The 27,545-nt window shown below is 50.3% G+C and overlaps 2 protein-coding genes across 6 annotated transcripts; both read right to left on the reverse strand.

Moving 5' to 3' along the window:
• Positions 1-2,623: 2,623 nt before the first annotated feature.
• HEMGN (hemogen) lies at positions 2,624-15,455 on the reverse strand. 5 transcript variants are annotated; one of them, XR_010370569.1, is made up of 8 exons: positions 15,298-15,455; positions 11,991-12,084; positions 11,254-11,525; positions 9,878-10,077; positions 8,808-8,959; positions 4,732-5,845; positions 3,349-3,607; positions 2,624-3,110 (listed from the first exon to the last, which is right to left on the reverse strand). XR_010370569.1 is itself a non-coding variant. In XM_064438222.1 (4 exons), exons 1-4 carry the CDS (start codon positions 15,377-15,379, stop codon positions 9,971-9,973), a joined length of 555 nt encoding a protein of 184 aa, XP_064294292.1. In that variant the 5' UTR covers positions 15,380-15,455; the 3' UTR covers positions 9,850-9,970. The 5 variants fall into 5 exon arrangements, 1 of the variants encoding a protein (XP_064294292.1); XR_010370568.1 differs by having other exon boundaries at positions 4,732-8,959; XR_010370571.1 differs by having other exon boundaries at positions 3,349-3,694; positions 4,732-8,959.
• A 6,532-nt stretch (positions 15,456-21,987) lies between these two features.
• Positions 21,988-25,281, reverse strand: SPINK4 (serine peptidase inhibitor Kazal type 4). Its single transcript, XM_064438572.1, has 4 exons — positions 25,111-25,281; positions 24,071-24,105; positions 23,624-23,736; positions 21,988-22,146 (listed from the first exon to the last, which is right to left on the reverse strand). The coding sequence occupies exons 1-4, from the start codon at positions 25,184-25,186 to the stop codon at positions 22,092-22,094; spliced, it is 279 nt and encodes a 92-aa protein (XP_064294642.1). The 5' UTR covers positions 25,187-25,281; the 3' UTR covers positions 21,988-22,091.
• Between the last annotated feature and the right edge of the window lie 2,264 nt (positions 25,282-27,545).

A 27,545-nucleotide genomic window follows, 5' to 3' on the forward strand; every position in this document is an offset into this window, starting at 1 on the left:
ATGTGGCTAAGACAATGGCAGATGTTGCCCCTTCTCCTGCTGAGAGGGTGGTGACCAGCTTCCCAAGAGGTTTTCAGGGAAAGTGAGCTCTGCAGCTGGTGTCCTGTCACAGCCCAAGCTGCCTGGGAACAGGTAGTTCAATCTGTTCAGTTATCAAAGAGCAGATAGGAGGGTCTACTTTAATAGCTCTGGGACTCCCAGGTATGATTTATCTGCCTTTGGAAGAGGCCAAAAAGTGCATCAAATTTATGAGAAGGAGTAGGCAGGGGAGGTAGCTGCCATTTGGCCAGGAGGGACTACCTTGGAGGGAGTCCAAAGCTTTGTGAGTTGTAGTTAGAGGTCAGTCTGCACACCTGGAGATGGGCTTTAGCTGCATCTGTTACCTAGAACTGTGATGCCAGCATTAGTGATCAGATAGATGTCCCAGTTGTGCAGCACCCGGATGGGAACTAAAGTGAGCACAGGAAGGCTGGTGCATGTTGGGGGGATGACTGTAGAGTCTGATGTATGGGGATACAGTGGCCCATGTCAGCATAAGGAATTGCTTCACACTCTTGTCTTGCTGTGGACCTGGGGCCCTGATTCATAGGAGGCACTGTTTAGAGAGCAGAGCTGATTTCTCAACTCACTCCTCCTGTTAAAATTCATGTCTTCTCTCTGTCAGAGGCCAAGAAGTCAAGGTGGGAGGTGATGGCATCAGCTATACCTGGAATCTGGGATTATTTCTGGAAGCTACTTCTGGATCTGGAGCAGTCACCCCAACCCCTGCTTGTGTGGGCAGATTGAGAGGGAGGCAACGGGGGTCTTGATTGGGAGCCCCTGCTTGGGGCTGCTAGACTGAACTCTCGTCATCTCTGTCAGCATTAACACAGGGTGTAGCTGGTGGTCCCCAGGGTATATGTGGACCAATAATGCATGAAGTACCCTTGCCACACTGCTTGGGCCAAAAGGAAAAGGAGGCTGTATCCTAGCCTCTTCTGATGATTGGAAGTCCATAGGGTCATTGTATATTCAGGGCCAGATGTCTGGGTGAAAGTGGCTGTGGAGTAAGCAGAATGGTAGCTGTGGGCTGGCTCAGAGGAGCTTACTGGGCCCACTGCTATCCCTTCTTTCTCCGATGCCAGGAAGCCTAGATTTGCTAGCAAATTAGGGATTTGCAAAGCTGTTGTCTGGATGTGGACTGCCCAAAGAGGTCTTAATTGACAAAGGAGCTGATGAGCAGCTTATGACCTTTTTGTTCAGAGAGAGTCCTGAGCCAGCACCAGAGCTCTTGGTCTGATGGCAGAGGCACAGCTCACTTGGTGCATGAAGCCCTCTGAGTCAATCATACTTCTGGCTAGCTCGTGGAGGGAGACTGTCTGCACCTCGTGTTGACCTCTTCCACTTGGAAAAGGCACTCACGAGTCCAGGCTGTCACCTTCTGAGGTTAACAAACTGTGTCCTTGGCTTCATACCACTTCTATAGCTATATGTTTTAGCACATAGTCTGTCATCAGGTCAGTGCTCACTGGAGTGCTGGCCCTAGACTTGGCCAATTAAACAGTGGCTCCCTGGCCACCCCATCCCAACCCATCATACTGAGTCTGGTTAGGCTAGTCAAAAAGTAGCAACCACAGAGATGTCTGCTGTGATGGGAGCAGGAGGAGGCAGAGAGCCCACTGGGAGATCTTGCTGTACAAATCAAGATCTGGCCATCTCATCTGAACACAGTGGGGATCCCTGGAGCCTTGACAAAATGGCACATTATTTAGCTATGAACACTCTAAAACAGGGTTGTGTAAGTGACAGCCCAATGCTGGACTCTGGAAAAGAATATTTGGTTCCACAAATATTCCCATTGCTTGAATGTGGCAGTGGGATGGATCATAGTCCATTTTTTCAAGCAGCAGCCAGTGGGATGTAGGCATAGATGTGCCAGTGCAAATTTATTCTCTTCCTAACTCCTGCCCCTGTTCCTTCCTGTGTAACACTCCAAATCTTGCTTTGGATGGATGTCATGGTTTAACCCCAGCTGGCAACTAAGCCCCACCCAGCCACTCACTCACTACCCCCTGGTGGGATGGGGGAGAGAATCAGAAGAGTAAAAGTGAGGGGTGAGATAAAGACAGTTTAAAAGGTAAAGCAAAAGCCGCACACACAAGCAAAGCAAAACAAGGAAATTAATTCATTGCTTCCCATGGGCAGGCTGCTGTTCAGCCATCCCCAGGAAAACAGGGCTCCATCACGCGTAACAGTGACTTTGGAAGACAAACACCATCACTACAAACATCCCCCTTCCTCCTTCTTCCCCCAGATTTATATGCTGAGCATGATGTCATATGGTGTGGGATATCCGTGTGGCCAGTTGGGGCCAGCTGTCCCAGCCGTGTCCCCTCCCAGCTCCTTGTGCACCCCTAACCCATTTGCTGATGGGGTGGGGTGAGGAGCAGAAAAGGCCTTGACTCTGTGTAAGCCCTGCTCAGCAGGAACTAAACCACCTCTTTGTTATCAATACTGTTTCCAGCACAAATCCAAACCACAGCCCTATAGCCCCTCTACGATGAAGAAAATTAACTCTATCCCAGCCCAAACCAGCACAATAGAAAAGAGAACACTGTAAGTGAAGCCAAGGGTTTACCATTACTATGTGCAGAGGTTTTAACAATATATTTTCAATTATTAGTCTCATAATCCAAATTAATACAAACAAACCTCAGTAACACAGCTGAGATTGCTATGCACGCACACACACAAATTCTTCTTGATGTTATGTTCACCCTTCCTGTGTCCTGAGGTTGATGACTGCGAGGGTGGTGGGGAGGGGGTCTTAGAACAAGTAACAAGGATCCTAATGTCTTTAATAGGCAGATCATAATGTTCCTGGTAAAGGTTTCATCCTCTTCATCAGAAGGCACATGGTGTTGATGGTGATGATTTCTTCCTTCTCAGTCTTGGAGTTCACTTAAGTTTATTTCTGTGTGTATATTGTTTTTCAGTGGTTCCCAAATTGGGGTTCTTTTTCCGTTCTCCTTGTTTTCTCTAAAATTGCCTTTTCTTGAATAACGTGGGCTTGCACTCCTGCAGCAATGAGTGACTGACCACTCCGATAGGCTGGGACTCACGGTGTTGACCTGGAATCACAGACAGTTCAAGCCACACAGAACAAATAATTGTTATCAGTATAAATGAAAACAAATGTACTACTTACCTGACCACTGATTACTGTCAGAGCCAAGCAAGCCAAAATGAGCTAAGGCCAAGACATGACCAGCCAAGTCCCAATCCTCTGCACTGTGAGGTCAACACAAAGCCGTAGCCCCTGATTAATAACATATTTGTGTGCTGTATTTAAGACCAGGTCCCACCTACCATCACAACCAAGAGCCCCCACACCAGTGGCTGGGAGAGGACTGTCTCCTGAGGTGTGTGAAGTTTGTTTTTCTTTCTGTGGTGTCTCAGGGCTCTACATCTATTGTGGCTCGGTCTCCTGTGCTGCCAGTGGGCAGGTCTTGGAGGTGTAAGTGAGACAGATACAGCCCCGGGAGGGGGTTCCTCTGCTGGTGTTGTGTCCACTGGCACCAAGCCAGAGTCCTTGCTGTGGGACAGAGGCTGGGAGCTGGGCTGGAGGCTGGGGAAACATGGAGAGGCAGTGGAAATTTCAGCACCTCAACTCTTAGCGTGGATTTTCTGCTGATCAGTGATCAGCTATGTCTCGCTTCTGCAAACAAAAGAAAACATGGGTGAGAGAAATTAGAATGCAGCTCCGTATGTGAGAGCTCCCACCAGTGTGGGATCCTGACAGCCCTAAACACTACTCTGTGGGAAGGAGAAGCAGAGGGGAGATGATACAAAATTTCCCTGTAAAACCTGTCTGAGCTTGTGGTTGCTGAGGTCTAATCACAGAATTGGGGGCACCTTTTCTTCCACTAAGTGAACTACAGCTAATGTAAACTATTTGCTTGAGCACAGTCAATGGTGCAGGAGAGTCTGAGCTGTGCACTTGAGCAAAAATGCTTCTCAGCAAATGCACTTCAGATTGACTGGGATAATTATCCTAAACCCAAGAAAAATGCAAGAGAAAGCGCTCCACGCCTTGGCCCTTTGCCATGCACATAGCACTTCAAGGAGTTCTGGGGGCTGTAGTGGATGGAGTTTGGCTGGGCAAAAGGAAAGTGGACTGGGTGGTCACATGAAAAGCCCATAGTCTCCAGATGCCCTCACATGGCTTTGTATAAAGGCTGACCTCACACCTCAGCTCCATTCTCCAGGTAAGAGCAGAAATAACCAAGTTGGCCACGGACACATAGTGAGTGGTCCCACTCTGCCACGGTGTGAGAGGCTGTGCCTGGATTGTTATTGTTAATATTTGTGGCTTTACTCATGGAGGAAGCAGAGGGTGATTCAGAGCTTAGACCTTTCTGCAGAGAACATGCATTTAAAAAACAAGTCATGTTGCGAAGAACAGTTTTCCTTCTTGGGTCAACGTCTTTTGTATTTTGTCTTTGTGGAGGTTTTCCCCTCCCCTTTACTTCTAGAGAGAAGGCAAAAGAAAGCCCCACTTGAAGCAACCAGGGCAAGTGGTTTTGAGCCTTCCCACTTACGTGGATACAAGATATACTACCTTTCTGCCACAATAGGAGCTAGACTTTAATTTATCAACATTACCAGCAGTGCAACAATTAACACCGTTACAAACAAAATGCTCACCTTTGCAGAGCAAAACGTTCATAAAAAATGAGGTTCCTTCCTCACCTCTAAGAGTCGCCACATCCCTGCTGTTGACAACCCGAGTGAGATCTCGCCGGCCAAGCCACACACAGGACTCTTCCACAGCCAGGAGGAGAGAGCGTGGTCATTTCCAGCGGGCCAGGAAGTCACTTCACGCTTCATTCCTGCAAACGGCACTGCCGCTCCTGCGGCAGCAGCAGCGTGTGGCAGGTCTCACAGCGCCCGGAGCACCAGCACAGGGCCCTGCGGCCGCCCCCCGAGCCCCACCGGGCAGACGCCACGCTGCGTGGCGGTGCAACCCCCCCCCCGCCCCGGGGCGCCCCGGGGGACGCGGGGCCGGCGCTGCCGCTAGAGAGCGCTGCCGGACCGCGGGCCGAGGCGGGTTTCCAGCGCTGTGCGAGCCTGCGGGAGCCCGCGCCGGGCGCCGGCGGCCGCTGCCGCTGCGGCGTCGGTGCTTCCCGGGGGGGCTCAGCGGGCGCCGGCTGCGCGGGCAGCCCCTCGGAGCGGAGCGCTGGGCTCCGGAGGCCACCCTCTGGGTCAGTGATCAAGGTGTTTCCCGCGGGAAATGCAAAGCTACTTCTTTGAGAGCCTGAAAACTGGTGGCTGCCTCTTGCGCAGAATGTAACGCTCAGCTGTAAAAACGCAGTGCTAGAGCTGCACTTTCGGTCTGCAGTTAAACATTCCAACAAATAAGCAGTAATTTCCAGGGGCATGTAATTCTGCACTCAACATTTAGTACTTTTGCAAATTTCTTGGAAGATAGCGTGTACGGAGAGTGTTGAAAAAAGAATCGTTATTAAGGCTATGAAGCTCAGATCCCACTGTTTACCACACAAGCCATGCCCTCGTTTCTTTGCTCTGCATTTTCTGCATTTCATTGGCAAAAACCTCAGGCAGCCTGAGGGAGACAAAGGCACAACCATGCTGAAAGACCCACGTCCATCCAGAAGGACTGAGTTTCAGCCAGTGTGGTGAGGCCAGTGGCCATTCCCCCTGCTTGATGTGGATAAGCCCACACCTGGAATACTGGATCCAGTTAGTGTAACCCAGTACATTGTTACACTGGACCCTAGCCAGCTGGAGGCCAATAAGATAGGGAGCTGGAGCATAGAAGGCTGAGGGAACTGCATCTGTTCACCTGGAAAAGAGAAGGCAAGCATGGAGTCTTAACTTGTGGTCCTGAGAGGGTTACAGAGAAGATGGAGCTGGGGTCTTCTCTGAAGTGCACCGTGATGGGGCAAGAGGCAAGAAGCAAAAGCTGTGATGAAGGGAAGTCTGGTTGGACATAAGGAAAGACATTCTTCCCATGAGAGTGGGGCAGCCCTGTGGTGGGGACTAGAGGTGGGGATCTCCAATCTTGGAGGAGGTCAACACTTCGTTGGAAAAAGCCCTAAGCAGTCTGTTCAGAGTTATCCGTGCTTTGAGAGGGGTCGGATTCAAGATCTCCAGACATCTCTTCCCACTTAACTTTTTCTACAGTTATGTCATTTCCTGGTGAAACAGGAAGAGCCAGGCCAGCCAGTGGAGCACAGCTGGAGTCCATGGCAGCCCTGGCAGTATTAGACTGGTATTTATTTATACGGTGAACACAGAACAGGAAGGATTACAGCTAACATACTCTGAGCAGGAAACAGTAGCTGAAAAGGGAGTGTGTATTTGCTGTCACCAGGATTTACTGCTTAAAGTCAATTTTGGTAAATGAACCAGAAAGTGTTCGTATCTCTGCAAGACCAGGCTCTTGTGGTGTGGAATGACTTTTTGTTGATCTCTGATGGGCTCTGGCTCTAAGCTGCTGGCCCACTTCTTTCTGCTTAGGCTTAGCTATGGCTTCACTTCTGCAAAGGACCAGAAAACCCTCCCTGTTCAAAACATCACCCTTGAGCAACAGTCTGCCACAAATCACCCCTATCTGCAAATGTGGAGGACCCCATTTCACACGGGCCATTTCAGAAGCAGGAAGCCAGGGTGCACAAACGAGCCAACCTCTCTTCAGCCATAGAGCTGGAAGCATGTTTCCTTGAAGGTTATTGAGAGGTAATTGGCAGTGGACAGAGGGGAGTCTGGTTCTCTTGGATGTGACACCAGCTTCCCTTTCCTCAGCTGTTCTGTCATCTCTGTCAGCCCTCAGGATAGCTTGCCACACTCTGCAGAACAAGGGGACAGGACCTGTGGCACTGAGATGAGCTCACAGCAGCATGGTCAGCCCAGTCCAGTTGACATTAACAAACACCAAGCTGCATCTCACGAGTGAGGAGACAGTCATAGTGGTCATACCCACTGCATATCACAGCATGTCTGCCTTGGTATGTGTGGCTCAGGGAGCAGGTCAGAGTGTCCCAGAAGAGCCTCACACAGCCCTTTCACCAGCACAGCACAGCAAGGAGGAGCACATTGTGTTGGGCACTGACCCAGCTCCCTGTGCTGGCCCCATAGCTCAGAAGCCATCTCCCTGCACCCATCACCCACTCTTTATTACCAGGAAGGCTACAGTCAGTTAAAGGTCTCTGACCTCCCCCAGTCTTCCCCTTCATGTCAGACCCAGACCCTACTTGTCATCTCAGAGGGTGAAAATTTCCTTTATTGGATACTCTGTTAATGTCTCTGGGTAAAGATATCTCCCTGGGGCTCAGGAAGAGGGGAAGGGAGGGAGAAGGTGGTGCATTGCATCTTCAAAACAGCAGCTTCCCTCCCCTAGGTACAGTCACCCTTGCCAGCCAGTCCCCAGCTCCATTCAGACAGCAGGACATACATCAGGGATGCACATGGACCCCCATGTGTCCAGCTTTGCACCTGAACCCCATCCATATAAGCAACAGCTCTGTTATCTGTCCTCTTGTCAGAGAAAGAAACAGTGGGTTGTGAGTGAAAGTGCTGATAAGGAGGGTTTATCTTTCCCTTGGCTATTTTGCAATAAGATTTGTTGCTTGTAGGTACACCTTTCTTGCTGGCTGCCAGGGAAGCCAGTGAGAGTGAGAGAAGCTCTAAGGCAGAGCGTGCTGTCCCAGGGTGACTTCAGGACCTCGCAGCCACCAAAGGCATCTCTGCAGGGATGGACAGAGGTGATTTCTCTGGTTTCCATGAGCCTCTGCCCACGGGGAGTTCCCCAGTCCTCTCAGTGCAAGATCGGCACCACTGCCCATGTGTGCTTCAGCAATAAGCGCTGCCCATGTTCACAGATGTCCCGCCCTGCCAGGCCTTTGCCACCTCTGACAGTTCCACTTGACCAACAGAGAAGGGGACATGTGGTTGTTTTGTGCCCTTTTTGACTGACAGGGTCTGTGAGATGAGTCTAAAGCCTCCCAGAAGTTGCTTCTCCCCAGAATCTACAGAGCTCTGGGAGCCAGGAGAGCCTAAATGTCTGCAGACATGGAGGTGGGCAGCATGGCTGATTCATCCTCCCTGTGAGTACTGCAGCAGGTTAGAGAACTGGAAAGAGCCATCAGCTCTTGCTGGCCTCTGCCACGGCACGTGTGGAGCTCTGCCAGGCAGAAGGGTCTCCTGGCCTGCCTGGCAGCAGCAGACCCTACAGCCCAGCCTCCTTGCAATGTGGTGTGGACACCACACTTGCAGGAGGACCCCAACACAGCTTTTGTAATGGTGCTCAGCCATTACATGGCTTCCTGCCTCTGGCTCCCCTTCAGGCCAGTGCAGCCTCAGCTGCTGTCACCCAGTACCTTGGTCTGGGGTCAGCATCCTCCCTGGCTGCAGCTCCCTCCATGCTAAAGGGCTTCTACAAGACCCTCAGGTTATGCCTTAAGTATTTGGGATTATGAACAAGGTTTGGGTAGTTCATGGCAGAAGGTGAGAGATCTTGCTCTGCTCCCACTGGTATCAGTCACTCAAGGGGAAAGTGCAACCCTGAGTTAGCCGAGATGTCTATGGAAACCAAAGCAGTGCCAGGACACTTGCATAGGGAAACCCATTTCTCCAGGGGGACCCAGCCTGTGGGGAATGGACTGCATTTGCTTGGTTATGGAGCTGCTGGATGCTTTCTGCTTTGACACCCACCAGGTGCTTTAGAGCTTCTGGTGGTTTAACTCCAGAGATCATCCCAGGATTTCAGGGTGGGAAGGCAGTGCTCAGCGCTTGTGAGCACTTACCTCTCATGTGATGTCTCTGGGACCAAAACCGGGGTGGGTCTCCATGATGTCCATCCTGTTACTGGAGAGACAGTGTTACTGATGTCACCAGTGAGATGTCTCATCTGAGACGCAGAGCCTGCAGGGTTCTGGGACAGTGGAGGCAACATCTCCTGAGACACAAAAAATCCACAAATCCCCCAAATCGAGGGTGACCTCAGGGCCTGGCCAGTCCTGTGTTCTGGGAGACAGACCCTTGGTAAGTCAGATAATGACAATAGAGACCTCCACCCCAAGAGGAGAAAGACCCTCCATGTCAGGGTATTACAGGAATGTCAGACAGCCACCGCCCCTGCCATGCACAGGAGAGAAGACCACAAGACCTGAAATGTGGGAAGAGAGAGGGTGCCCCATTCTTTCCTGGCTTCAGGAAAGCCAGGGTGTGTGACTGGGGAGCCAGGGACGTGGCACCTATGCAGAGTGGCTCCTGTCTTTGCCCTAAATGGCACTTCCCTGACAAAAGTGTATGGTTCAGCCAAGTTTCAACCTGTCACACTGAGCTGATTTCAACCATCATTTGTTTGCCTAATGCAGTGGCTCAGGAAGGCCAGAATGAAGTTGCCCAGAAACTGAAAACAAAATGCTTTCCAGGCTTTAGGAAAGTAAGCTGTGTACTGGGGAGGAAAACAGACTGAGAAACACCTTCAGACTGAAGATAATAACACAAAGGGCTGTAGGGTTTTTTGGGGAAGAAAGCCCATGTCAGGCAGCTCCAGCCAGCTAAAAGTCACGGTGGGTTTCTGCTTCGCAACACCACTCATATTTCTGCAAATCAGAGATGCATTTCAGAAAGATGGAGGGATGCCAGTCTGTACACTTAAACTGTGGCGTGGTGGGGCACCACGCAGCCCTCCGTGGGACCACCACCCAGGTGAAACAGCCTGCCAGCAGAGAGGGCAGAGGGACGTGTAAGCCACAGGCAGCAGGCAACTCCCAAAGGACTGCCTTTGCACAAGCAACTGCATTTCCCCTCACTGTAGCCTGAAAGAGCACAGAAAGCAGACCAGAAGAGTGTGGGCTTTATTACTCACAAGGAAGGAGCTGGTTAAAAGCAATCACTCTCCAGTTCTTATCAGTGTTTGCTGGGCAGGAGTCAAAACATAGAGAAAAAAAACCAAAGAGAATTAGAAGAGAACATATGTGCTCTCTTTGTTATCCTGGTGGTCATTTTCCAGAGTAGTATTCAAAGCTTCTGGTATTTCTTCTGCTGGTTTCAGTACCTCGTCTTCACCTATAAGGCATGTAAGAGACAGATCATTTCATACTGGGGGGCTCTTGTGTTACACCTCCATGCTGTGCTAAAGCCCCCAAGGCCAGGCTCCTGTGATTGCCTGTGTTGTTAGCTAGCTCCTGGTTGTCTGCCTGCTTTTCAAAGGACACAGCAGTCCTTTGAAGGAGGGGAGCTGGAGGGGAGCTGGAGAGGGTAAAGTCCTGGTGCGTTTAAAGACAGGAGGCAAATAAACGCAGCCCTGATGCTTGCCCATTTCAAGATCTCAGGGTGGGGAGCTGGACTGGTGTGATGTGCCCCACTTGGCCCCAGTTCCCAAGATGCAGATTGCTTGTTTTACATGGCATGAGGGCATTGCACATCTTGTAGCAAGGGGCCTCTTCTTCACCCCTGGCACAGACATTGCTGGAAATGCAGTAATCAGGGGTCAGAGGATGCGCACCTCTGAAGCAGGTTTTAGGTTTTACTGGTTTTTGAAGCAACCTGCATGCTTGGCCCACTGACCACTAAAGTAAATGTGCTCTCCTCTTCCCAAGGCAAATCTGGGAGCAACTCTTGCTGGCCCAAGCTGTCTTATCATAAATGGATTTCCTGAGCCCAGAAGGTAATCTGCTGTTCAGAGCAGCTTAGTGCCCTCCATGCCTCAGTCCTGGCAGCTCCAAAAGGGGTAGTCCCCTGCAGACACCCACCCCTTGCCCTAGTGCCCATCCTCCCCACCCTCCACCCCAACCTGTGTCAGCCCCAAAACTGGGTGGTCTGTGGTTACAGCATGTCTGGGCTTTGACTATCCCTGACCAGCTCTGGACTCAAGAGACCACATCTTCTCTCTGCAGCATCTCTGCCCTAACCTAGCTCTTGGCAGAGCCACAGAGGTGTCCTTAGGACAAGAAGCTATTTAGGACCAGGGACAACAGTCCCTGTGCCAACGACTCTACTGATGGTAGTGGGCTTTTATCACTCCTTGTGACCTGGAGAGGAGTATCTGCCCCTCACAGCCTCAACATCCTCTCTGCCCCTTTCACATCTACCCAAGTCACGGTTGGTGGCATAGGGACGAGTGCCCTAGTGGTGCCACAGGCTGGTAGTTATGGTGGGCTAACCTCGGCTGACAGTCCTCAAGAGGTGCCACTGTACTGATCCCCAAGGCCCCACAGGGCCGGTGGCTCTCTGGCAGCTCACCCGTAGGATCCTGGCTCCTGGCTGCCAGCTCACCCTCCACTGCTCCCTGTTGCATTCCACTGACCAGGTCCTGGATGGTCAGCACAGGCAGCTGTTCTTGATGCACTGGCTCAGGTGATGCTGACTTGGAGGGCACTGGCTCAGCCTCCTCCTGTGGGCCAAGCTGGTGGTCCAGCTCCAGTTCTGGCTCCAGGATGGGCTCCACTGCCGGCAGGTGGCCACGTCCTCGCCTGGCTCCTCTGCTTGTCCTTTGCCGTTTGTTCTTCTGCTCCCTGCCAGGGGGTTTCACAGGGGTGAAGCATTGGCATGGGGCAGAGGACTTTCCCTCTTGCTGTGAGACCACTTTGCCAAGCCTCTGGCTGCGATCACAACCCAGTCCATCCCAGCAGAGGCTGCATTTCTGCAGCCCTCCTCCCCAGCCCCGCATGGCAGCCCTCTGTGGCTGCACCAGGGGCGGGATCTTGAGCACTAAATTAATCCTTGGCCCCATGCTGTAGTTGAGGATTGCTTGCCACCCAACCCACTCCCTACGTAACCCACCTCCCTGCCCATGTCTGCCCCCCAATTCGTGCCTAGACCTTCAGCAGCTACCAGCTGCAGGCCACCTTACCCCACTGAAGACTGATGGGGCCCAGCGTGGGTCTGTCCTTTTGCGAAGATGGAGCGGCTGGGCTGCCATGCCTCGGCTCAGGTTAAGTACACCAAGAAAACGACTCCACAGCATAAGCAAGACTTACTTCAGAACCCACTGAGTTGACTGTTTCTCCTCAGCTTTTGCTTTTCTTTTCCGGAGCAGCTCCCGGTCCCTCAAGCGGTGGGTGATGATGACATCTACAAGGACAAATTGAGTGCTAACATGACATCCTGGCCAAGGGACAATTCGATCCCTCCCTGCCTGGTGACAGAGCATTGATGCAAGAGGCCATGCTCTTTTTGTCATGAAGTGGATCTTGATATGAAACTACTTAGTGCTGTACTTCCAGCTCAGCCTCAGTGGATAGGATCTGATGACACACCACCCAAGGCTCTCAGGTTCCTGTGCTGAAAGTTATTCTAAATTTCTAGCTGTGTTTACTTCCTGCTGCTGCAGCTTTGAGGTGACCTACTCACCACTGTAGGGACCTGGGGCCTGATGGAAGCACTGGGCAGGCTTCCCATGCCATGAGAACACCATGAAATCCCTTGGCCAGACATCACTACAGGCTGCAAAATAATTATTTGTGTTTGCTCCATTGTTACCCTTTTCCCCAGATAGCTGCAACTGGCCACAGCTGCGATTAAGATGCTTGTCTAACTAAGGAGAAAGCCTTGCCCTGCAGAACAGTCAGCTCTATAACATAGGAACAGGTCTGTGGAGGCAAGGGGGTGAGCCAGAGGGCACAGGCTTTGCTGTTCACAGATGCTCGTGTGTATTAGGTTGAGACCCTTTAGGGGATGGTGACCCAACCAGAGACCAGAACAGTGCTAGTACACACTGCTGGGGGTAAGAAGAGTGGCCCAAAAGACCATACAAGCAGCCCAAGCTGTTCTGCAGCTCCAAAGAAGACCATGGCAGGACTGAAGACAGACTGACTTTTGAGAAAGCTCCAATGCTGACTTTACCATTTGGGCAAGACGTGCAGGTTACCTACAGTCACCAGGGAAAAGGGGCACCCCCAGGTCCCAGTCACCCGGTGCAGTGCCTTTTTATGCCAAGGTAATTCGTGCCCATTTCACTGGCTGCAAAGGACTCCAAATGGCTTCCTGAGGCAAAGATATCTCAGCCATCTACACCTGGGCAAATGAATTCCTGAACTTTGCTGAAGCCATCACTGAACTTCCTCCCCTATGCCTTTGTCCGAACAGACCATATCCCTGATGATGTGGCAATAGGTCTTGTGGTTTCTGATCCAGTCAGCCCTTAATTTTCTAGCTTGGACTCTAGCCTGTGATAATAAAGAAGTAGCTTAGATCAAGTAGTATGAGACTACTCCCTTGAGACAAAAGGCATTGTTCAGGAGCAACATCACTTCCCCAGGTCTTGGAGGGAGAGGGGACTCTTCCCACATGTACACTGAAGTATTCACAAAAATGCTGATTTCATAGTTTGAACAAAACCCACACAATGAAGAAGCAAAAGTATGACCTGCTCCTTCCAGATGTAATGAGGTCCAGCTCCTTCCACAAAAAGCTCCAGCTTACACTGAAGTATTAGGTCAAATCAGTGAGGAATGGTAATTTTGTCATTCCTTTGTCCAGCTGGGAGAACTAGCAAGGTGAGAAGGACTTCTGAGGCTGAGCTTGGACTATAGCTCTTATATCCCAGATGTCTGTTAAACTCAAGAAAAATCATAGCCCAGGACAGAAATAAAACCCCAGAACTGACAGCAGGAGTGAACCTCTACCCAAAGTAGATCTTTACACAGGACACTTCTGATAGTTTATAATAATCTTGCAGAAATTTAGCTTGGAAAGGATTTCTGTTTGGCTCTATTCCAGTGTCTTCATCAAAACAGGACCAACTTTAAAATTACATCAGGCTGTCCAGGACCTTGTCCTGGGAAGTTGGGAATACCTCAAAGCCCACCTCTCTGGTGTCCACACCACTCTCAATTTTTTTTTCCTTTCTATCTGGCCATGTTTGCAATGTGGATGTGGTGCCTCCTGTCCTTTTCCTTTGCACGCCTAAAAAGTCTGGCTCTCCCTTCTCTGTAACCCCTGTTAGGCAGAGGATGACTGCAATGAGATCTCACTCCGTGTCTTCTTTTCTCCTGGCAGAACAAGCCTGGTTTCCACTGCCTGTCCTCATAGGTCATCCGCTCCAGCCTTTAGCAGTCTTGGTAGCCCTGCACTGGACTCATCCCAGTATACCTTTGTCTTTCTTGTGCTGAGTTGCCCAAATGTGGGCATGTTATTCCAAGTGCTGCCTAATAATAACAACAGCCACCATCACAACCACAAAACAAAAAATAATCCTACTTTCTGTTGTTTCCTGTTAGTTTTTCTATTCTTTTATTGCTTTTTTTTGTACAGTAATTCCAGGAGCCCGCTTTGAGCACAGTAGAGCCATACAGGAGTAGACGGCTCCTCTCATAAAAACATTCCAGCCTAACCAGACCAAAGAGAAGCAGCACAACAGGATGCGATACAGACATGAAGGTGATGTGAAAGAACGGTGCCAGAGTTTCTCAGTCATGGTAGGGGTATCTCAGCATGACCAGAGATGTTGTCAGCCTCTGAGACGAAAAACACTGTGCTTGAACTGCGCAATGCACAGCGAGTATATGTTCCCCAAATGGGAGGCTGTTCCCTGACATGAAGCAGTATCAGAGGCAGCAGGGCACATTCAGCAGGATATCACTCTGCCATCCACATAGCAAAAGGCAGGAAGCTGCCTGGGAAGATGAGGTTACAAATTGCAATAGAAGGATCTGCATAGGGCTTCAGTTTAACTGCTGAAGTTCATAATCCCTTGCACATCCCTTTGCAGGCAAGGTAATTTTCTGTACCTTTCAAAATGTCTTATGAGCCATAAAAGCATTTTTAACTGCTTGCGGTCAGTCTCCCTCCCCACCCACCCTAAGCAAATTATTTTGCACAGGTAGCAAACACTGCTCATTCACTTCCAACTGGTCCAAGAGAGCACTCCCACAGCTGCTCCAAAGCTGTCTGTCACCTGCTGGCACTAGGCGGGAAAGGTCACAGTAAAACATCTGCATCCTGATGAAAAATTATTTAGCAGAGGACACAAAGATACAGAGATGAAATGAAAAGAAAAAAAATCCATCAAGCTAAGAGAACAACGAGACAGTATTGCCAATCTGAAGACAATATATTGATGCAGCCTGAAGGACTTTGACTGCTTTGAAAAGCCTTTATAGGTGCTTCTGCCTTTGTGATCTGAAACAATATGGGAAAAGCCACATATATTTGCAGTTAAATGTGCATCCTCCATCCCCCAAGCATACACTGGTAATTATTAACTCCTTTTTTAGAAATCACTTGTGACAAACATCATTCTCTCCTCTCTCTAAAAACTCCAGTTAAGAGTGGCCTCATCATTACCTGGCACAGCATGCTCCTCACGGGCTGCAGAAGGTGGCAGGGAAGAGTCCGAATAAGCATAGCCTTTGCCTGAACTCTCCATTGCTCTTTGCAATTTTAAATAGAAAGCAGCTTAGTTCCCTGGGTACGGCATCTGGAGATACTGGTGCAGCATAATAAGAGCTTGAAAAAAAAAGCAGACTGCCCGCCCAAAACCTCTTATCTGGCCTGGCCACTAGTAGGGTAATAATATTTTCCTTATCAGAGTGCAAAGGTGTGAGAGTCTCTGCCCAGGATCTACTGTATGTGTTGAAAAACATGTTAGTGCTTTTATACAGCAAATAATTCCGCTTCAGATAGGAAATTTACACTCATTGCTGCTAAACTGTAACTCAGATGTCCTCCTTTACAGCAGAGAGAAGGTGCAGGGCAGGGCAGGATGCAGCACTGCCTTGCTGCTGGCTTCCAGTGTGAGATGCAGGGATGTGGTATTAGTCCTTGAGGACCCTTTGTGAGGTCTGAAAGGGGACTTATACTGTTTGAAACATGTTTTCATAGGACCCTGGCAGTGCTGGTGGGAAAGGACTTCCATCTCCACTCCAGTCGCCCTCACGGCAGGAGTGTCTGCTGCACGAGATCAGGGTGGCTGCCACATCATATGCTTTGGAAACCCCCAAGCCAAATTCATGTGACCTATCCAACATCTGCACCACCTTTCTGGGAAATCCAGACAGAATAATGAATCCATACCAGGACTGGAGCCAAAGGCCTGCGCATGTTGAGGATTTCCCAATGACTTGTTGGTCCAGTACCTGGTGGATCAAGGCCATGAGCAAAGCACTTCCCTCATGAAGCAGGATGACAATGGGCAGCCCCAGTAAAACCAGAGGGAAGACCCAGCTGGTCCCTTGTTTGCACAGGAGGATATCCCTTAGTAGTTGCTCCTAGCTCCCTGTTGCCCGTTGCAGCCCCAGACCTACACAGCATGCAGGCCCACACAGTCTCTGTAGGGCCATCTTTGGGTCCAGTATAGTTGCAAAGGGGAAGTTTCTGCTTGGTACAATGGCTTCAATCGTGAGATCCTGCTCCCTGCTCTGCAGTCTTCATGGCCGGGCCCCCAGGTTGGTCTGCCTCGGTTTTCTGCATGTGAGATGAGGTGGGAATCCTGGCCTTCTCTGCAAACTGCCTTCAGAGTTTCTCATGCCGAATAGCACATAAAAGCTTAAGATTACACCTGTGCATAAAAATTCTGCTGGACCAGGGACACGTCACTGCTTTGACAAGTTTCTAACACACTCAGTGCCACTCAGTGAATTTGGGATTCAGCTTCTACCAGCAATTTTCTCCATGAAATACTCAACTGCTTATGCTCTGGTGAGGTGCTAGTGCCCCTAACTCCCCCACCAAATTAATTCAAAGTGGCTCCAAGGTTGGTAGAAGAACCCAACAATGTGGCTACCCCCAGGTCCTCAGGGAACTGCTTGCCTTTCCTAGTAGGGATGATCCCATCTCCTTGTGCAGTCCCAAGGCTTACTCTGGAGCAGATCAGCTCCTCAGGGGTGAGCAGATCTGGCCTGCCTCCAGTTCTTGCCAGGCTTTTTTTTTTTTTTAAATGTACAGCCTTTGCTTTCTGCAGATTCTCTCTCTAGGTCCCTAGAAGCTCCAGAGTTTGAAATTTAGTGCATATGGGTTTCTTATGACATTACCTGGGGTCTGTGGTCATCTCTGCTGCCTTTCTGCTTATCCCCTGAGCTACCACTTTGATCTAGGGTTCCTCCCCTGTGTCCACTGCAGATTACATGGCACCTCCAGATAGGTGGGGTAGGTTTAGCAGCCCCTAAAGGAGCAGCAGGGTGGTGGCAGCAGAGCAGATATGGGAAGGCTCTGATACGGGAGGGTGGGCCATGACCATGGATGGCATAAAGAGATGTGATGCTTCTAAGTCCTTTACAGGGGAGCTTCTTGTAGCTCAGTCACAAGTGAAGACAAGGTGTCCCATGCTGGAGAGGCTGTCCATGTTCCAGCACTGAGTGATGCTGCACAGCTGTGGGGTCACCCTGCCTCATGCAGACATTCTGAAAACTGTATCTTACAGGATGGTCTACCATGCAAAGACAGTGGTTGTGGAGGAGGAAAGCATATCACACCTGGAATACTGTGTTCAGTTTTGAGTTCCTCACTACCACAAAGATATTAAGGTGTTGGAGCACATCCAAAGAAGAACAATGAAGCTGGTGAAGGGTCAACAGAAGGTGAAGGATCCTATGAGGAGAGGCTGAGGGAGCTGGGGTTGTTTAGTCTGGAGAAGAAGAGGTTGAGGGGAGACCTTATCACTCTCTACAACTACCTGAAAGGAGGTTGTAGCGAAGTGGGTGTCGGTCTCTTCTCCCAAGTAACAAGCGACAGGACAAAAGGAAAGCCTCAAGTTGTGCCAGGGGCAGTTTAGATTGGATACTAGGAAAAATTTCTTCATTGAAGGGGTTGTCAAGCATTGGAACAGGCTGCCCAGGGAAGTGGTTGAGTCACCATCCCTGGCGATATTTAAAAGATGTGTAAGTGTGGCGCTTAGGGACATGGTTTCATGGTGGACTTGGCAGTGTTAGGTTAATGGTTGGGCTCAATGATCTTAAGGGCCTTTTCCAACCTAGATGATTCTATTCTATGATTCTGTATTCTTGGCCATAGAGGGACATCATATCTGGAAATGCTCTTAGAAAGACCTTGACATAGCCTGGGCTGCTTGCAGGTGATATGAAACATGGAAGAAGGGGTGGAAATCCCCAGGGTGTTCCAGTGCTCCATGGGAACTGGGTGCGTGCTCAGGCTTGTGGCTAACTCAGCTTCTCATACACCACATCTACTCAGTCACTCCAAAGCCTGGTGAGGTCTGATAAATCACTCTTGACTCAGCAAAACATTGCCACATGACACTGCAGAGCTGGTACTGTAAATGTTTCTCAATTCCAGCCATCTTCTAACTGGATAGAAACCAAAGAATTTGTAACAACATTTTTAAAAGAAAGAGTCTCTGTGCCCTCATAGTCTTTAGAGGTGCTTAATGGAATAGATGGGCTTTAAAATCATACAGAGCCTGCGGTTGCATCTCTGAGGGCTGACATCCCTGTAAACATTTGGCTTTTGTGTTTGAATTACTTTAAATCCAAAGGACATGATTTTATTATCCCATGGGAAGGCTTTGGTGATGGATAACAGTGTGGAAGTTACAGACTCCACCACCTAGGTTCGAGTTGTTTCTGCTCTGAAGTGGGGGGACTGAGAGGCAGAGACTCACCCACAATTTTTAGAGCCCAGTGTTCCCTCCCTGCCCCACACCAGCACCAGCAACACAGCAGATTCTTCTTCTTCAGCAGAGCTCTGTAGCTGGTGTGGCCAAAGCTGCATCCTCTTTGAATTAATTCCCTTGATGAATTTGTGCAAGTAAGTTAAACTTTCTGGCCAGTCTCAGTTGCGTGAACTGTTGCAGCTGGACACTTCACAGTATGCCAAGCACCGCTTCCCTCCCCTTTCTCTCCACATTTAAGTTCAGCTTGCCCTGGGCCACTTTCACTGATGCATCCAGTTTCCTAGGTGAGGACCTGGAGGAGCTCAGCCAGATAGGTTTCCAGCAATCTGAGCAGCTCCAGTGTCACAGACTCCTGGAGTGTCACTGGAGCTGCTCAGTTGGGGAACACCCCCAACCTTGGGTACATCTCATCACGCCGGTCCCCCACATGGCTTCACTACCCAAAAGCCTTGGATATGCTTTGTCCAAGGGACAGCTAGGCCTAGGGCTGGATCCTGCCACTAGGCCTATCTCCTGGCACTGTTGGGACTGCTGTCACTGCAGACATAGCAATATCCAGCTTTGAATCTATGTATAAGTCAAAGCTCTTCACAAGCCTTAGTGGTATCTCTGTTTACCCCCATCTGGCATTGCTACTGCAAGGCAATATCCAGAGACCTACCTATCCTCCCTGCAGTCGGGGAAACATCCCTGAACCCAGGGTTATCTGGGGGATCAACATGGGCAAGTGGGGGAGCTATGCTGCTGTCACTCCAGCAGGGTGTCTGGGCAGTTCTTTCAGTTTTGTCGTGCATGACAATGACAGGGAAGCAATTTGCAGGCTTGTCCCTCACTCCCTGACTTGAGACAGGTTTGGGGGCAGCTTCCCTTGTTGCAAAATGCTTCTCTGAGAGCAGGACTACCACTAGCACTGTGTGATGAACTATGGTGCCTGTGAAAGCAGGTAATCCCTTTCTCCCTCTGCCTTGACTGAAGCATGAAAAGATAGGAAACAGATCAATTCAATAGGCAAAACTGTATGCAAAACTGCAAATCCACATGCATAACCCTTGCCACAGACCAGTGCATTGCAGGCGTCTTGCTATCCACCAGCCGCCTCCTGATTCTTGCCTGACCTTGCCAGACACAGAACTGCCAGGCTTCAGAGTCAGGCTCTCTGCACCAGGCTGGATCCAGTGGTCCTGTGCCAGCTCCTGAGGTCTGTGGTGGTTAAATTACTCCCTTCACTTCCCCACAGTCTGCCACTTGCTCTTGAGCCATGTGAAATAAACAGGCAAATCCACCGGTGGAGGATGGGTATCTCTGAATTCACTGTGTGTAGAGTCAAAACTGACCCTGTCCTGATGCTGCCCAAGCTTTGACCTTCCAGGTCTGGCCTACAAGTATGTGCTTTAGCTCTGCAGTTTCTGAATAAACACTCCATGTTGTGCTGGATGCATGTGGTTTTCCTCTTCAGAAGAGCCCCCAAATTGTCTGTGTTGGTTTTTCCTAGCCTCTGCAAATAAACAGATATGGCTCTCAGGATACACAATGATGGGCTTCAGCCACTCTGCCTGCACAGCTCAAGCTACTGTGGGGGGGCTGAGATGCTGGTGTCCGCCCAGGGGAGAACAGGTCCCAGTTATGCACCATGCTATGCTGGGCATAACCTTCCCCTCAGTCCTGGCATAGAGCTGGGACAGAGCTGCCCAAATATATCCTGCCAGTAGCAGGAGCAGAAAACCCCAGTGGGAAGGTGAGCAATGCATTTGTGTTGCTCACCATGGAAGTGTTTTGGGGGTGATAACCCCACCAAAGCTCTTCCCTACAGTGCAGGGGAGACACATCTGAAGGTCTGGACATGACTGGCAACACGGAGAGCAACACACAGTCAGACCACATCTGCCTCACCACCTGAGAACTGGAAAGAGGCAAACAGGCTTGCAGAGCCCCAGGACAAATGAACAGATGGTGCAATAGCAGCAGCCATAGACCAGTGGGCAAGCTGTGTCCCCATCTCTGCAGAAGTGGAAAGGGTGCAAGGAAGGAAAAAAGGGACTAACAAAGCTCTGGACAACTCTGAGCAACTAGCCAGGCTAGGACTTCTCACCCTGGGGAAGAGCTTTTAATGAGAGAAAAACTTTTAATGACAGCAGCCACCTCTGGGACAGAAAACAGTGGCTGCCCATCTGACCAAGCATGGCTGTTTTATGCTCCTCAATACTTTTTCCAGCTACATCATTAATTCTATCAGCAATGTCTTTGTCGTGCATTACGGTTGTTCCAGGAATGTGCGGGTGGGGGTGGATTACATGCCCAGCTGGCCAAGCACAGTAGCCATGACGCTGGCACAGCTTGCAGACTCACAGGGTGGTCACTGACTTCAGGGACCTCGCTTGACCATATGATGCACCCTGGACCCTTATCTAGATGCCTGCAAATGAGTTGTGTGAGTATAGTAGCAAGTCAAAGCGGCATGATGCCCTGTGGATGAGCACAGATCTATCCTTGGAGGGTTTGAAATCACACTGAAGCACTTCTCAAAGCAACCCAGTGCTTTGCTAAAGCTGATCAGAAACCTCAACCAGTCACTCTGTAGAAATACAACATCTGGTGCAGGACTGAACATAATCCAGGAGGCAAGTCCTGGATTAGCCAGTGCCCTCTGATCTCCATCACTGCGAGCACAGAGAGAATATCCTAGTTGTACAGCCTCGTTACAGATATTTTGTGGAAGGTGAGTTGTGTTGAAGGGACCCCCAAGGACTGCTGATGCACACTTACACTGTTACCTTGGTTGGACAGTCCCAAACATGGCCCTGACACCAGGAGCAACCTAGACCTGAAATTTGGCAACTGGCTGGGAACCTGCAGTTCCTGGAGAGTATTTCTGGGTAATTAGTTCAGTTTGGAGGTTGCTCTCAAGTACTTGAGGAGAGATCCAGTGACCCCTGTATTCAGAGTCTCGACTCAGGCGGTTTCCATGCTTCCATGTGTTATCGGGTCTGATTCCTGTTGTGAAAGGCTCTTGGATAAAAAGCTGAATAATATGAGAAGTGCAGATGCTACTATTTTCAATTTACATCAGCTCTGGAAACGGTGATGTTTTCTAGGGATCCAGGGAGTTGTCTTCTCCCACACTGAAGAAACTTTACTTTCCCTTCATTAAATTGCCTCCTACAGAAAAAACCCCTGCATTTGTCCAGCACCTTCTTCACTGGGATCTGTGTATTTCTTGCTACTCCCACATGACCTTTCTCAAAGGAAGGTGGGCGAAATAATACTCACAGTGCAGAGCCCTGTTTTGTGATGTGGATTTCAAATGAATGTTTTGACTGTATGCTTTTATCAGCCTTTTGTGGGAAATGGCTTGTGCTGTTTTCCCTCAGTCTTGCATAAAAGAGTGCTGTTGAAATACGATTGTGTATGTCATTTTATTATTTACCATTGCTAACTTAAATGTGCAATCAACACAGAGCACACAGGCTCAATTAATCACCTGTTTTTAGGCTCAGAAAAGCTACTAGAAAGCTCAGATATCTTGACACTCCCCGTCTTTCAAAATCCGGATATCTTGTCTGGTTTTCCTGGAATAATATAGGAAAAAAGAGTAAGAGCTCAAAAAACATACTCGAGTCATCCTTTGGCTCCCGTCTAGCTCATGGGACAGAGATGACTATTATAAAATTGGCTTGCTAATTCTCCTGTCTAAAAAGCTAAGGTGACTGCAAGCCATCCTGGCCCACAGATGTCCCCTCTCCAGGCATGCAGCACTGGCGGTGAGTCTCCAGCCTGACCTGCTCACAGCAGGGCTGTCCCCAGTGTGAGATTATTGTGGCCATGGCTCTGTCTAAGACCTACCACCACCCCAGGAATGGAGACCCCCCTGCTACCTCCCTGGTGCACCACCCTGCTGGGGAAAGGTTTCCCCTATGTCCAACCTGCACCCTCTGGTGCTGCTGCTTGTGGCTATTGCCCTGTGTTGCATCATCTGCTACCACCAAGAAGAGTGTGACTCTATCCTGTTTGCAACTGTAGGCTGCTGCTAGATCCCCCCAAGCCTCCCCTTCCAAGACTAGCCAAACGCAGCTCCTCCACACGTCCTTGCAGCTTCCCTTGGCAAGCTGGTCATCCGTCTCTTCCTGCAGCCCAGCATATAGGTTGTGTTATTTGCTGTGCAAGAGCATTGCTGACCTGTGTTCAACATTATCTTCACCATCAGTCCCTTCCTAGCAGGAACACCTGCTCAGACAGTCACTTCCCAACCTGGATAAAATCACTGCCCCAAAGCAACCCTTGCACTTCTCATGAGGTCCCAGTTGCCCTAGTCCTTAAGTTTATGGTGGTACCTTTGGTTTGAAGTTCTGCCAAAAAAGCCATAAGGCACATAACTGGACATCTGCATTCACAGAGTTCCCCTTGAACGACTTAGTGGTGCTATTTGACTTTTCCAGACTAGATGCCTAGTCGATCTTTTCGCCCATCTAAGTTCAACTCTCCCTTCTCTAACTGCAGGCAGAACAGACAGTGGGACCTTCTCCTGTCCTCTACAGAGCACCTGGTTTGTTGCCAGCTTGCAGGCGCTTGTGTTGGAGGGTCTCCTTGCCATGGACTCCTGACCTCACCTTTTTAGATCATGCAGCCACAGGGTGGTCTGATTTAGCAAGCTGATCCAATGGATGAATTAATATTCAGGTCTTCTGTGGGATTAGCCCCCTGACAACAAAATGAGCTAAATCCCTCAGCCTGCAGCTGCACAGTAGTCACTAAACGTGGTGCGAAGGATGGGGCAGGAACCTGGAGGCAAGGGCTGGGGGCATGCCTGCACTTATCCACAGGCACTACCCGTGCAGGAAGGTGAAGCTCACAGGGTTCACAGCCCAGCAGCTGGCTCAGCTGACATTAAAAAGCCCTCTTCCAATTTGTTAGCAGGAACACGTGTTCTTCCTGTCTGCCATAGCTTTCCCCAGGCACGGGAGAGCCTGAATGATGGTATTTCACAAGCACCCAGTTTCAGACTGCCAAAATTAGACCCTGGAGGTCCCTGTCAAGGCATGAGCTTACATTTGCTGCACACAGAGCTGGCATTCATTGGCGTAGGTGTTCCCGTCAGTGCCACAGACAGGCAAGTGCAGGAGTGGGCAGGCCTGCAGCTCGACCATGTCTCCACAGACTGGCTGGAAAGGAGAAACCGCAGCGCATGTTTTAGTGCCAGCAGCACCCATCTCTTCCTCCCACAGCACCTGGGCAGGAGTGAATGCCACTGGCAACCCGGTTCCCTCTGCTGCAGAAAGGGCAGGGTGTGCAAACAGAGCAAGATACAAGATACAGGGAGCAGAGGCCACTGCATCCCTCAGTGGGACTCGCAACCCGGGCTTTGTTGTGGTTTTCATGCTGGAGCACCAGTAGCCATGAGGCTGAGGATGATTAGTGGGAACAGCCTTTTCCCAGACATGCCAGGCACTAAATCCTATTTCAAGCCGTGAACAAGGAAAACCAGAAACCTCTTACCCTTCTTAGGCCATTGCCTTCATTCAGCTCTGCCCCTGAAACAGAGCAGAGACCCATGAGCATGGCACACCTGTGACCAGTGGCAGGACTCCGAAGCATTGACAGAGGGTCACGTCCAAACCAAAGGGAAGGCAGGGTTGTGCAGGGCCCACTCAGGACCTGGATCAGCTGTATGGGTTTCGTGACGGGGGGATCAGTTTGCTGCATGCCAACCCCCACCTTCCCAGAAGCACAGTACGCAGCCTCCATCCACAGCTGGGCCGGCTGGGACAAAACAGGGAATGCCTGTTCCCATCCCCTAATCCCTCTCCCAATAGCCCTCTCTCACAGTCTCTGGATCAGGAGCTCCACAGAGCATCCAACACATCCCAGGAAGTGTCAACCCATGCAGGGCTGCACAGGGACATGGGTTATCTTCAGAGGGCTGAGAGTGCTGCTGCACAGCTGAACAACAGCCATCCCTAGGGAGAGCTGCATTCAGTGGGTTCCTTTTCTGCAGTCTGGCAGAGCAGTAGCAAGAGTTCACAGCCCATCTGTGTGGTGCATGGATGTCCTGGGAGCATGAGGGCTCACACACAGGCTGCTGCAGGACCACCACAATGTGAACCTAGGTAGCACCAGTTTTCCAGAACCCACAAACAGCTGATTCCCACCTAAATATGCTAAGCATGTACTCCTTTTGCAAAGGCTTGCAGGTCTTCATGGAGGCAGGAACAACAGTAGCTGCCACCCCAGTGTACGTGCTGTCCTCCCATATCCTAGTTCCTGTTCACATCATAGGTTGTTCCCTATCCCATCCCTCTCCCAAGTGCAATGTGGCAGATGAACCAGCCCATAACCCTTGCCCTGAATTGCTAATAAGGTGTGGTGTATTTGCTCCAGTCCTTCCGTACCACGCTGCCACTGTGTTTGCTTGTCCTCCTGACCTCCTCTCCAAACCAGAGTTTCTGGGTCTTTCTGCCCTCCCACCCACTTTTAGTCCCTCTGTGGTTCCCAACCCACCACCAAAGAGCTGGCTGCCAGCAGCAGAGCAGGCTTACCGCCGGCAGCGATGAGAGTCACCAGTGCCACTGCCACCAGCTCCTTCCCAAGCATGGTTAGTTCAGGTGCATGCATTCATGCACCTTGCTCTGCTTATGGCTGCCTTTATAGGGGAGAGCACTGGCTTATCTCAGCAGTGCTGGGAAAAGCAGCATCTTGAGCAGCATTTGATTTGCACTGGGAACAGCTGGACTCTGTACCCAGAGAGATCACTTGGGCGCTCATGCAACTGATAAGCCACCCCAGTGCCACTTCACATGAAAAAACCAGGAAATTCAGGCTGATTTGGGTGGCTGTGCTGTGGCCTGAGCATAATCCCATGACACCCAGCCATGTGGATAATCAGCTGCCTGATGCACTGGGCAGCACCCCAGGAGGGAGAACCCAAACACACGAGGCCTGCCATCCTGCTGCTGTCACTCGGTGGGATGGAACAGGCTGGGGGTGCAGAGGGGCTGGAGGGAATGAAGTTCAGCTGTGTGGGAGCAGGGAGCCACAGGTGCAGCCACTGCCTGTGCTCCCCTACCCATCATCATGGGTGGTTTAATACCTTGCTGCACTCACCAGCTTCGTCACATAAATGGTTGCAGCTAAGGTCAACACAGCAAAATGATCTTTATCATCAAATTCAGTGTGACGGAAAGAGGCTGTGCGCATGGATACCCCATTTAAATACACACAGCTGGCACATACAGCAATACAGCAAGGAAGGGTACAGAGTGTTCAGAGAGGATTGGCAGTGGTAAGACATGCCAGCTCTTCAGTGAAGGACTTCTCAGCAAGGATCACCACCCCAGAAGATGCCAGCTACTTTGCCTACAGGACTGGATGCTTGACATCAGTCTTTCTGTGTGAGCATCCTTGCCACCTCTTTCTGAGGAGCTGAATTTTCCACATCTGTTCCCACCTTCCTCTGGTGAATCAAAATCAGTTGGTGAAGGATAGAAAAGAGGACCACTGGGTAGAAAGCTGGCATCATAGCTGAAGACCAATGTTGATGAAAGACTCCTTTGGGACAGACTTGCCAAGATAAAGCCTGGGCCAGAAATGACAGAGGGCCCCCTTTACCCTTAGAGCAGGTGCTGTGTGCCCAAGGGGTGGCAGGGGGGTAGTTGTCCTACAGAGACCACCAGTGGGCTAGAATAGAGCTCCAGACACTCACAGCATGTACATCTGCATTTGCTGAGGAGCTGACCATGACTGTGCTCAGGACATTTCTTCCCCACAGTCCTACCTGAGGCATAGGAAGGTACATGCTGGCCTTAGCGGCTGAGACAGGAGGGAATGGCTTGGTAAGTATCCCCTGTGGCCAGAGGGGTACGGGCCCTGCATGAGGCTGCTTACATCCTTGCCCTTGGGAGGTCCTTCTACCCAATTCAGCAGGGCTGTGACTGGGTTATGGGAAGAAGGAAGATGACTGATTCAGGTTTCTCTTGCAGAACCATTTCTTCACTCTGCTGAAGCGGATGCACATGTTTTATATTCCTTCTTCAAAGAGTTTACACAGTTCAATAACCTTTGGCTTTTATTATTATTCCACTTTTGAAATCCCTCAACTAAAGTAAATATTTAACTGCATTAGCTACATTAAGGTTGGAAAAGTCCTCTAGAATCATCAAGTCCAACTGTCAACGCAACACTACCACGTCTCCTAAACCATGCCCTGAATTGCCTTGTCTACATGTGTTTTAAATACCTCCAGGGATGGTGACTCCACCGCCTCTCTGGGCAGCCTGTTCCAATGCCTGACCACTCTTTCAGTGAGGAAAGTTTTCCTCATATCCAATCTAAACATCCCCTGATGCCGCTTGAGCCCATTAAAGATGACAGAATAAAAAGCAACAGGCACAAACTGTAGTCCGGAGATATTCGGGTTGGTAGTTAGGAAGGAAACCTTACCCTGGAGGGTCAGCAACCCAGACCAGCAGGGAGGTGGCAGATCTCCATCCTTGGTGGGCTGTGTACAAAGCTGCAGAAGCCCTGACCAAGCCCTGCCATGCACAAGATTTGGTGGGCAAGGCCTGGAGGGCCCTGCCACCAGCACGCTGGGTCCTGAGGACACAGCAGCTGTCACTCTCTGGCACATGCAAATATATTTTCTTAGGCACCCTTCTATGTCCCTGTGTCTGGGTCTGCCCTTGGACTTCCTTCTGGCTTCTCCTAGGAGCAAGGATCCTGACTCTGTTGCCTCTTCCCCACACTCCCACCAGCTGCAGCCCTGCAAGAAGGGCAGGAGAGGCAGGTATAAAGGTCCCAGGCTTGCCTGCATAGCCAGAGACTTTGTCTCACTGCCAGCAAGGCAGAGAAACTCTGCTAGAGATGGCAGTGACAAGCACTTAGATTTCTGCTTCTAAAATCGGTCTCATGCTTGTTCCCTCGCAGCATTGCCCCTGCCTTTGCACTTCCCCACCCCCACTCACTGGCACCCACCCGC

This window comes from Phalacrocorax carbo, chromosome Z (assembly GCF_963921805.1).
Source record: "Phalacrocorax carbo chromosome Z, bPhaCar2.1, whole genome shotgun sequence".
In the NCBI taxonomy this organism is placed as follows: Eukaryota; Metazoa; Chordata; class Aves; order Suliformes; family Phalacrocoracidae; genus Phalacrocorax; species Phalacrocorax carbo.